Source organism: Miscanthus floridulus, chromosome 18, assembly GCF_019320115.1.
Source record: "Miscanthus floridulus cultivar M001 chromosome 18, ASM1932011v1, whole genome shotgun sequence".
Classification (NCBI taxonomy): domain Eukaryota; kingdom Viridiplantae; phylum Streptophyta; class Magnoliopsida; order Poales; family Poaceae; genus Miscanthus; species Miscanthus floridulus.
This window is the reverse complement of record NC_089597.1, coordinates 22,596,065-22,607,198: the sequence shown is the minus strand read 5'-3', so window position 1 is coordinate 22,607,198 and position 11,134 is coordinate 22,596,065. Positions and strand designations below refer to the sequence as shown.

The 11,134-nt window shown below is 44.3% G+C and overlaps 3 protein-coding genes across 6 annotated transcripts in view; 1 reads left to right on the top strand and 2 right to left on the bottom strand.

The window, feature by feature from the left end:
* Positions 1-340: 340 nt before the first annotated feature.
* The window catches only part of LOC136519600 (uncharacterized), a 43,172-nt gene continuing 32,378 nt past the window's right edge, over positions 341-11,134 (bottom strand). For 2 of the 4 annotated variants that reach the window (XR_010774986.1, XM_066512987.1), the window contains one exon: positions 10,765-11,128. The gene's annotated coding sequence lies outside the window, so the exon portion shown is untranslated. Of the gene's footprint in view, positions 441-10,720; positions 11,129-11,134 lie in introns of those variants that run through there. The other 2 variants (XM_066512986.1, XM_066512988.1) reach the window with 2 other exon arrangements.
* Positions 5,412-6,989, top strand: LOC136519626 (uncharacterized). The gene is made up of 3 exons (XM_066513016.1): positions 5,412-6,168; positions 6,266-6,455; positions 6,545-6,989. The coding sequence occupies exons 1-3, from the start codon at positions 6,137-6,139 to the stop codon at positions 6,839-6,841; spliced, it is 519 nt and encodes a 172-aa protein (XP_066369113.1). The 5' UTR covers positions 5,412-6,136; the 3' UTR covers positions 6,842-6,989.
* On the bottom strand, positions 9,420-10,708 carry LOC136519616 (uncharacterized). Its single transcript, XM_066513003.1, has 4 exons — positions 10,642-10,708; positions 10,260-10,554; positions 10,086-10,184; positions 9,420-10,000 (listed from the first exon to the last, which is right to left on the bottom strand). Exons 2-4 carry the CDS (start codon positions 10,482-10,484, stop codon positions 9,587-9,589), a joined length of 738 nt encoding a protein of 245 aa, XP_066369100.1. The 5' UTR covers positions 10,485-10,554; positions 10,642-10,708; the 3' UTR covers positions 9,420-9,586.

Sequence of the window (11,134 nt, the reverse complement as noted above, 5' to 3'; positions counted from 1 at the left end):
TCCACGAAGCAACCAAATTACAGACCAAGTTTCGAAGAAAAAAAAAGGAGTCTACTTAGATACTCCAGGAAGCGCAGCACAAAGGGTCTACTACCCCCCGGAGGTAAAAGAGTTTAACTAGAGAAAGTAAAGTAAAGTAGATGCTCTCATAGCCCAACAACAGACCAACAACAGCCATAGAAAAGAAAAGAAACTGTCGACTCCCAAATGCATTGCACTGCACAAACAGCTTCCTTCAAAAGAGAACATCTGCATGACTTGTTTACCATCAGTTGGGGGAGCTTCAAATCCACGATGCTTTTTTGGCCTTCATCTACTGAATCAACACCCGGCCCCATCATCTTCAGGTGTGGCCTCCTGTGGATGGAAGTGGAGTGCCGCCGCCTTAAGTGCTTCAGCTCCCGCTTCCAGGTCTCCCTTGTCTTCTGGCTTTTGCAGTCCTGCCCAGTATGACAAAAAAAGAAGCAGCTAAACATATAATCCCGGTAGGTGATCTACACTATTTTGCTTCAAAGCACACTTTGTTTCTGGAAATCCATATTGCCCAAAATGCAGCCGATCGACAACCCAACCATATGAAATTGTTGAGCCCGGGGTAGAATAGAATGCTTTTTACCCAAACCCAATATTGATCAACAGAAATTGGTCTACAATTAGCACCTAAAACCATAGCAATTAAGCTCCAAACATATCTGGCTAAGGGACAATCAAAAAAGAGAAGAGGGATATCTTCATTTGCAGAGCAAAAGCTGCATCTTTTATCCCCCTGCCAGTTTCTTTTGCACAAGTTATCTTTGGTTAAGATGGCACTATTCTGCACCCAGTCACATAAACACTTTAATTTTCGGGGGAAGTTTTGCCTTCCAGATTCTTTTATGAGGGATATCTATCTCAGAGCTGCACAAATGGTTGTGCACAGACTTTACAGTAAAAGCACCAGATTTCTCCCATATCCACCTGGGAGTTCTTTTTCATTTGATAAGGCACACCCTAACAGAATGTCTCTTAATCTTATGTGATTTGTTTGATCCATTTCATTCAACCACCTTCTGGATAGGTGAAGCGTTGACCCATGCATTTCCCCCTTGTGGTGTTCTATATATAGTTTATTTGCAAATCAAAGCAAAATGTAGCAGTACATGTACATGTCTCCTACACTGTTTGCAGCAAGAGCTACCTTAGCTCCTCCCCAATTGTCTTCAGTCAGATGAAACAAACTTTAGAAGAAAATCATTGGTGCTGAATTTCATATGTCATTTTCACGCGCAAACCAGGCGGAAAAAAATACAACTTTATTTGAGCATATGGATTGGAGACCGGATTTCGCTAATTAATGATGAAGCATGTTCAAATTAATTGGAATGTCCTGTGAACAGAAGCAGATAAACAGTATCATTGCATTACATTCAGAAAACTGTGGGCATTATAGTGCTGCAGATGGTGCTTGTTTGGATGCTGCGCTGTGACAGTAGTAACAGCAGCGTCGTTGGCCGTTAGCTAGCTCAGCTGTGTCCCCTGCCAATTCTACATGCCGCGTGCCTGTCTCTATTGTTGTCCTACATCACTACATGTGGGTGTCCGTCTGCAAAACATGCGAGATCAAGCCTGTGCTTGTCCATGGTAAAAAATTCCACAATCTCCTAGGAGTTGCATGTTTTCCGTAGTCGTGCCCTTTTTTTTTTGCATTATAGTCGTGCCCATGCATGGCATAGTTTTTGACAAGGTAATAAGTAACACTCTACGTACGCCAACTGCTAGCTCCCACATCTAGTTTTGTTAAGCATATTTTTTTGAGTTAAATGCAACAAACGGTTTGTCAATCGGGATTACGGTTTAGGATAAAATTTGTTTCAATATTCGAACCAACAAAAGATTCCATCCATCCATGCATGCATGCAGTCTGGTGGGATTTGTATCCTAGGCGGCTTTACGTGGTAGGTGGAAGATACAAATTAACTTAGGAAGCACGCACCGCATGTTCGGTTGGGTGCGCTGGTTGCTACAACCTGGTGCGCCCGCCGGCCTGAGTGCATTCTACGTACAGGATGCACCTAGGTGTATTATAGCAAAACAGTGTGTGTATGTATGTATGTATGTATGTATGTATGTATGTATGTATGTATGTATGTATGTATGTATGTATGTATGTATGTATGTATGTATGTATGTATGTATGTATATTTCTTTCTTTCTGTCCTTTGAGAAAATTGCAAAAGCCGCACTAAATGTGTCATTTTGATCGTGAGATCATCCGATAAGATGTTTTGTTGGGAAGGCCCACCCCATTGCTAATACTGAGAATTTGGACTTGCTCTTTCTGATCTCCCTACTCTATAAATATAAAGGACAATCAGAAAGAGAGTTTTGTAATTCAGAAAGGGCCTTTGCTTAGATTGATCAGAAAGAGCATCTAGTTTTTGCAAGTTCAAATGAAGAGTTTTGTAATTCAGAAAGGGCCTTTGCTTAGATTGATTAGAAAGAGCAAATGTGGTCTTTGATTGATGAGATAGATTGATTGTCCAAAATCGTGTCAAATTACAACTCTTGATTTGGACTTGCAAAAACTAGATGCTCTGGTTTCCATAACTTGCATGGCTGCCAAAACCGCGGACATCCTCATTTCTAAAACCGGATGACCCAATTTTGCAGCTTGTGAGACTTTCCTATCATTATAACTTTAGCACCATGAATCCAAATTAGGCGATCCATTAGTCTGTTTACATCGTCTCAACGGGGGCTTCATCTTAGCAAACTCAAATACATGATGTAACCTTATTTTGGTACTGTTACAAGTTCTTTATGTCTTCAAAAAAATCATACCTAAAATATCCAAATATGATGCTTATAACCTGCAAAACATGTAAACACACTAGATTTGCGGAATAATAAGTGTCAATACTAAGTTTGTCAATTTTAGCTATCAATATATCCCCACTTTTTTTAAAGCCTATGTACTAAAAAATATTATTCCAAACCAAAAAGTGCATAAGGACGATGGCTACATATTTATCGGCCATATATGATGTATATATTTTTGTAAGACCATGCTAATATAGCCTAAATAAGATTCTAGTAAGTACTATGTTTATGTCGTGTGTTGCTATGGACGGCGAAATATTTTCAGTGCAATACACGGAGCATAGAAAACATGATGTTGATCTTAGCAATATATTGTTTTGAGGATGATTGATCTTAGCAACAGGCAAAAAAAGTATTTAGGAGTCTTTTTAGGAATGCAGTGTCGCAGGAAGGCAGACCCACGGGGACGTGAAAAACAAATGTGTTATTGTTTTCGTTGAGCTAGCACTTGCACTGCTCAATTAAACCTAGACAAAACATTTGATTTGGTTTCACATCCGTCCTCTACAAATTAACTGTAATACGATTTCCTTCATTTTTTACTTTTAAAAGATCCACGATTTCCTTCAGTGCGGTGCTACAGGCAACAATAACGTTAGTGTGTGAAATCAAATGTTGGATATATCTCTTTACACCCATGTTGGTAACCGCCAAATCGACGCAGTTATCGTCGACTTTGTTAACCCTGCTTTACACCCACGGCTGTCTCCCTGTGACTGAGATCACTGTGGATGATGATGCCTCCGGAAACTAAAAGTTTCAGCGCCATCGATCAGTCCCCTGTCTCATCTCTTAAATAATCCGGCAACTTGACCGGCAGGTAGGTCAACTTAATATCCAACAGCTGTTTTGGATATTAATAAACCTGTTTGGGGGCACGGGGCGATGACTGCCGGTGCTTGCGGCAACCGGCAATCTGTTTGGGGGGCATGAATACTCAACATATCGTGCCGGTGCTTCTCGGGGGCCACCACTAATATTGTCACCTTCCGTGTGTTATTAACCACATCCGTGATGTCTCCGTGTGCCGGTTGACGGATGAGGTGGTTTACTCTTCTGTTCTAGTAAATTATTGAATGTTTTTCTGAGTCAAATCTGTCTAATTTTGATCAAATTTATAGAAAAATATATTAATTTTATAATATAAAATAAATACGCTACCAATATATATTTTACGGTGGATTTAATGAATCTGATTTGATGTATATATGTTGGTAATTTTTTGTCTCTATAAATCTGATTAAAATTAGACAAGTTTGACTTAGAATAAAGCTAAAGTCGTCAATAATTTAGAACGGACCAAATATATAATAAGTGAAGCAAGTTTAACAAATCTTGGTCATTCAGTTCGTACACACAGGTGGCAAATCAAAACTACCCGAGGGCCACATATATAGCACGCAGTACGCCACAACACACACGACAAGTACCGAGCTAGAGCAGAGCAGTTGGCGGCGGCAGCAGCATGAATGCTATCTGCTGCCGCATAAGCTGAAAGGGAATTCAGCTGTCCAATTCCTACTAATGTCTCGCCCTTATTTATATATTTACCTACTGCTCAGAGTAGATAGATATGTATCACACCACACCAAGATGCGCTTAGCCAACAAGTTGCCATGACAAGGGCAGTACTTGATGCCGAAGCAAGCAAGCCGGCCCGACCAAAGCAAAGCAAAGCAAAGTGGGCAGTGCTTGATGGGGCTGGGGCGATGCAGATCTCACACACAAATTCGATCGATAGTAAACCAAAAGCAGCAGATCGAGTGGAAGAAAAATCACAAAGCAGAGACACCAGCTGTTGCGAGCGACGGATCATCGCAACCGTGAATCGAAGACCTCACACAAGCACTCGATGATGAAGCAAGCGAGCTGAGCACGTATTGATGTTGATCGATGTCCATCTGCAATAATAATCCAGAGAAGCCAAGGTGTATAACATTAAGAGATTAATCCATTCAAAGCAACCTAAATCTAACTTTCGCCGCCGACGTACCTAAATACCTCATCTGAGCACAGTTGTCCGGAGCAGGTGCTTCTTGTAATGCGGCGAGTGGATGGGCTCGTAGAGGGAAGGGTGAAATTTTCGTATTTTGGTCTTTTTGAAAACAATTTTTAGAAAAATACCAACGTCAAAACATTTTCTAAAAATAGACCATTTTTAGGCGTCTTAGCACATGACGCCGAGATATGAGGCTCGGCGTCGTGTCACTCGACGCCGAGGTATTGCCACGTCACGGAAGACCGGGGTCGTCGTCGACACGTTGGCGCGTGGGTCCGAGACGTCGGCGTCGTGTCAGCCGACGCCAAGTACCCAACCTCGGCGCGGTCGGACTGAGCGCCGAGCTCTGGCCCCATCCGGAGCGCGGCCCAGGCGGCCCAACAAAGCACGGTGGCCCAGCAGCTCGGCGTTGGGTCACTTAACGCCGAGCCTCCAGACCTCGGCGTGACCCGACTCAACGCCGAGGTCTGGACCCTTTAAGCCGAGGCCCCCTTCTTCTTCTTCCCTCCCCTCCTCCATTCCCCCACGGCTCCCAAATCCCCACGGCCCCCACGAAACTCTAACCTCCAAAATCGACCCCCGGTGCCCGGATCTTGTCTCCCGAAGCTTCCTCGAGGTAATGGTCCCTCCCCTCCTCCATTCTATCCGCGTAGATGTGCTTACATTGTCCCTAATCATGTGGAATCATGGTTGTTTGGTGATTTGGTATATTTGTGTTTGCATTTGCAAAATGTATGGCTTAGGATCATTGAGTGCATTGTTGTTTAACTGTTTTATGTGATGAACATGTTAGGTTAGTTTGGTTTCTAGTTATTTTGGTCATTAGGGTTATTTGTTTATTGTAGGTGTCATTAGGGTTAGTTATTTGTTGGTCATTAGGGTTACTATGTATTTTATTTATTTGTTGGTCATTACATTTCAATTTGTTATGACCAAGGCGTTTTGCCAAGGTACTCCTCTTTCCCCTCTTTCAATTCATTCATTTAGATTCGTTTGTTTTTGAACTTGGCATTATAGGTTTGGTTCATGTTCATGTCATTCGTGCAATGTATGGTGGTTCAAATGATTGAATGACCCAAATGTATGGTTGTTGGTGTTGTTGTTGTTGTATATGTTATGGTTTATAATCATTGAGTTAAATTTTGTGTTTGTTGGGATTCAAATTTGTTTAGGGTTTGTAATGAAAAGCTTATTTGGGAGGTATGGTGATGTAGTGTTAGTACCTTTACATTCGTTGCAAGGTACTTTGGATTGATTTTTTTTCTACGTAATGTTAGGATGCCAAGGCGTGGTAAAGCTCGTATTCCAAGGTAATCCCAATGTTTATTCATTATCTGTGCAACAAATAGAAAACCCTAGGTTTAGGTTTGGTTCTCCGTTAATATGACTAAATTCTTTCAATTGTAGCTATGGTCGCCAGAGGGCAAATCCCTACGACCTAAAGCCTCTCCCTGAAGGTGTTCCTCGACCAATGTGCTTTTGTGGTGATCCTTGCAAGGTAGACATCTCTGAAGATGAGGAAACATATAGACAGAGGTACTGGATGTGTCCCAATTATGCATGGGAACCTACAAAGCAACAGCGCCGTGCATCGTTTGTGAGGAATTTTTATTGTGTTAATTAATTTTCTTGTGATATTAAGTATTGCTTATTTATTTGTTTTGTAACAATTTGTTTTTCTTGCAGACCGTTCCACCACTGTGTGACTTTGAGCAGTGGATTGACACTGAGATCAAGGAGTCGGACAAGCAGCGTCTAGAAGGCCTGAAGGAGTGGGATGCGGAGGTTAAGGAGAGGTTTGAGCAGAGACGCAGACTGGAGGCTATAGAAAAGGAGCATAAGGAAGAGGAGGAAAGGAGGCGTGTTGCTGCGTACAGGGCGGAGAGGGAGAAGAAGCTTGAGCGTGTGCGCCGAGCGAAGGCAGCGATGGAGGAGAATCCCGATGCCGAGAGGAAGGGAAAGTGGCCTCGTTGCACTCAGTAGGTATTTGGTTCATTCACGAGCGATGTCGTGTAGCCCTGGACTTTTTTTACTATGTTGTAATGCACTCTGCTTTTATTTCAGATGAACTTATTCCCTGGACTTTTTTTATTATGTTGTAATGCACTATGATTTTATTTCAGATGGTCTTATGCCCTGTACTTCGTTAACTATCCTAAGACTGTAGTGGTACTGTTTGTATCACTGAAAAGACTACTTGTGTTGTTGCAGTCACTGAAAGGGCTACAGGTACTGTTGCAGTCACTGAAAGGGCTACAAGTCTATTTGAAAACTCACTGAAAAGCCTAGATTCGTTTACTGTTGTATCCGTATACGCAATGAATTAATATCAGAGTGATGTACTGCATTTAGATGAAGTGACAAAACACAGGTGTAGCCTTTTCAGATGAAATGACCAGTCATGGTTGTAGGCTTTTCAGATGAAGCATCTAGCCTTTGCAGATTCAATAAATGAGTACGCACACATGTTTTTTGTCAAGTAGCATTCATGGTGAACCTGCCTTCATCTCTATATATAGTGCTCCATGTCTTGCTCCACATCCACACAACTTGTTTTCTGGTTTAGTTTTAGCAAATGTCGAGCGGAGGTTCCTCGAGTGGAAAGGGTTTCGGCGGAGGGAGAGGAAAGGGGGTGAGGAAGGGACCTCCGATTGTGTGGGAGGGTTCTCTGGGTCCTGATTCTTTTGAAGAACCAATAGAGGAATTTCCTTTGGAGAGGAAGAGTGACTTCACCCGTGAGAGACCTCTTAGATCATACGAGAAGCGCATTGAAGATTGGCCAAAATGCCGCCACGGTTTGGATTGCGTTGTGCAGATGTACAACGACTGTGACGGTGGAGGCCGTCGTTTCTTCAGATGCCCGCGAGGATTTGTATTGCCTTTGAACTCTCTCCTTTTTTAGATTTGCATTTGGTTTCTAGTAGTACTTATTGGTAGATGGGTTTTCAGGATTCAAGCTGTCCAGATAACTGTGGCTTCACTAGATGGGTCGACCCTCCTCCTATCTATCCCCATCAACAGTACATCACATATCTACAGGGACGCATCTTTGACCTAGAGTATGGCCCTGGAAGTGGTAACAGGGACAAGTCGGACGACGACAACAGCAATGATGCAGAGGAGGCACTATGCAATAATCCGTACTGCGAGTGCCCGTACCATAAGAAGGACGGACCTCCTTCTCCACCGCCACCGCCACCACCACCGCCTCCGTCAACTGGAGGATACTATGGGGAAGGCGCAACTCAGTTCAATATGTGGGAGCATTATTAGGACCAACATTTGTTAGTCAATCCGAATGTGGAATGCTTGTATGAGTTGTTCTTTTCAATCTCGTAAGGCATGCTAGGTTTAGTTTGCAACATGCCCTTGTTAGTTTTTATGTGAGTGTGTACCCTTTGCAATGTCTGTATCACTTGTTTCTTTCAATCCCCTAAGGCATGCTAGGTTTAGTTTGCGACATGCCATTTGTTACTTTTGATGTGAGTGTAATCGTTGTGCCTCCGCTATTTCATAAATTGCAGTTTACCTACCTCTAAGTTTCATGTACTATGGTTGATTCCCAAACTGAAAAAAAGATTTGAGTCTCTCTAAAAATAGGGGATTGAAATCGAACCAACAATCGGTTTTTCCTGCAGGAACAAACATACAAACATAAATATAACTTGTCTACTCTTATTAGTATAACTCGTGTTAGTCGAAGAGGAATCTTGAGAAAGATTTTTCATTTGAATCATGCAAATAGGATCGCAACATATACCAAATGGTTTGGGTTTTGTTGGGCTGAGGCTCGGCGTTGAGTCGGCCCACGCCGACCCTAGGGTTTGGCTCGACCGTGTGTGAGGTGTGCTGAGGCTCGGCGTTGAGTCGTCCCACGCCGACCCTAGGGTTTGGCTCAGCCATTTGCGAGTTGGGCTGAGGCTCGGCGTCGAGTCGGCCCACGCCAACCCTAGGGTTTGGCAACGGCCGTGGCCCGGTTTGGGCCGAACCTCGGCGCTTAGTCGTAACACTGCCGAGGTTCATGGCTCGGCGTCAATTTACCCCACGCCGAGCTTGGGCACCTCGGCGCTTCGATGCAAGGGTTTCCAGTATGTACCAGGGGTCGGCGTGAAATGACTAAACGCCGAGGTTGGGCACCTCGGCGCTTCGGTGAATTGTTTTCCAGTATGTACCAGGGGTCGGCGTCAAATGACTAAACGCCGAGCCCCTGGGTTCACCAAAATATACCATCTCTTCTTTGATTTGCTTCACTATTTCCCACTACTCTAATCAGCCGACGATGACCTTGTGCCAACAACGGACCTGAGCTCGCTAGCTCCCCTGACTCTCCTAAGCCGCTTCGTCCCCTTTGCGTGCTTGCCATGTCACCGTGGATCCAACAGAGGTTGATCGTAACATGGAGGATGGGGATGATGACACCCCTTCTTCCTTGTGAGTTGCGACGGAGGCCCTTAATAGCTGGAAACATGAAACATGGCGACGTTCCACACATTCACATAACACATGACCACACCGACAGACACATTCATTCAACATCCGTACATACATAAGGTCCAACACATTAAGCATCCAACATAGTCCAACACATTCAACATCCAACATAGTCCATACATATGCTTCATCAATCAACAAACATAGTCCAAACATAGTACAAGGTCCAATGCATACATAGTCCATGCACAAAATAAAGCATATGAAGTCTTTGGATCTTTTATCGCTCCTTGTACCTTAACGTGGACGGCGAGCGTAACGCTTTCCCCTCCCAAACGGATAGGTACCTGGAGTGTACCTGTCCACTGGTCTGAGCGTCCTATGTGGACGTCCAGAACCGGAGGGGCCTTGAGTTCCTTGGGGTGCATCTCCAAGCTGGGACATGCCAATCTCATCATACTCATGATCATAGTACTCTCCCTGTCCTTCATCATCTTCATCATCATAATGACCATGTCCTTGACCACCCTCTGCAGTAGTTGCTGCACCATGTGAAGAAGAAGTCCTGCCACCATGTGCACCATGTGAAGATGAAGTCCCTCCAACATGTGCAGTAGAAGGTCCAGCACCAAGCTGTTGTGGGACTGCCACATCCGGGGAACGTCTACATCCAAGGCGTGCAGCTACCTTTCGTAGGCGATGCATGGCACGCTGCATTTTGAAAGCACTATTAGTAAGTGGGGTTGGTCGCAAAACTATATAAAGATGTAACATCAACTGAATGAGAGGAGACTACCTGAATGTGCTGTCGTAACATGGAGGCCTCATCAGGATCGCCCACAGGAATCATCAATGCCCTTCCTTGGTCGGCCACTGTCCTCATTATCTCCATGCTCTATGCAACAAAAACAATAATTTAAGTCTCTATCACAGTAAAGACCTCAGAGATTGAAATAGTTGTATCACTTACAGCTCTGGCTAACGCAGGGGCGATCTCAACTTGCCTGCCTTCTCGGGTAGCTTGGTCATATGGGTTGTTGCCCTCATCCTCGCTCGCAATGTCAGCAATGTCTTGCTCCGTCCAAGCGGGCCTCAATTGAAGCCTTGTTCGTTGACCAAACCAAACAAGGTAATCATGGAATGCCTTGTCACGATGGACGGCGTGGATGCCCATGTTGTTCTGCTCCATCAACATCCACTCATCAATGTAGCGCTGGTGCTCCAGCTGCCAGTTGGTGATCTTCTTATTTTTTTGTCTGTTGAACCTGCAAATTTTACACCAAATCGGCAATATGAAGGCCTACTCAATGATTCTTTCATGTGAAACGAACAAAATATTGTATGTTACGTACTTGTGGAGCTGCCAACCGGTGGAGAAATCATCGGGCGGAGAAGGCTGCAGCCTACCAAACTGCCGTGCTACACTGGTGAGGGAGATGGTACTCCACTGCATAGAAACAAATAAGGGGGGTCCTCATCGTCCAGACGTCCTCGTCTGCCATGCACAAGGCGCTCAAGTTGAGATCCGTTACTTGCCTCCGCCGATATGGGCTCCATTGAACCTGTACACAACGTCGTCATCAACTAGTCGACGCTCAATTTGTGCACATATCCTCGATTAGGGCAAAAGGGTGGGAAACTTACATGCTGTGGCAAAAGGGTGTCCAGCTCGTTGGTGAAGCTGATGTACGCGTGGCGTGACACGTGGTATGTTCCGTGGGCTCGCTCGTAGAGGTGTGCCACGGTAGGGGCGACAACTGCGTCTCCTTGAGGAAACCAAGGTTGTGGGGGATCAAGCTGATGCGGTCTCCCAACTGGAAGCCTCTCCCACATCCAAATCTACAA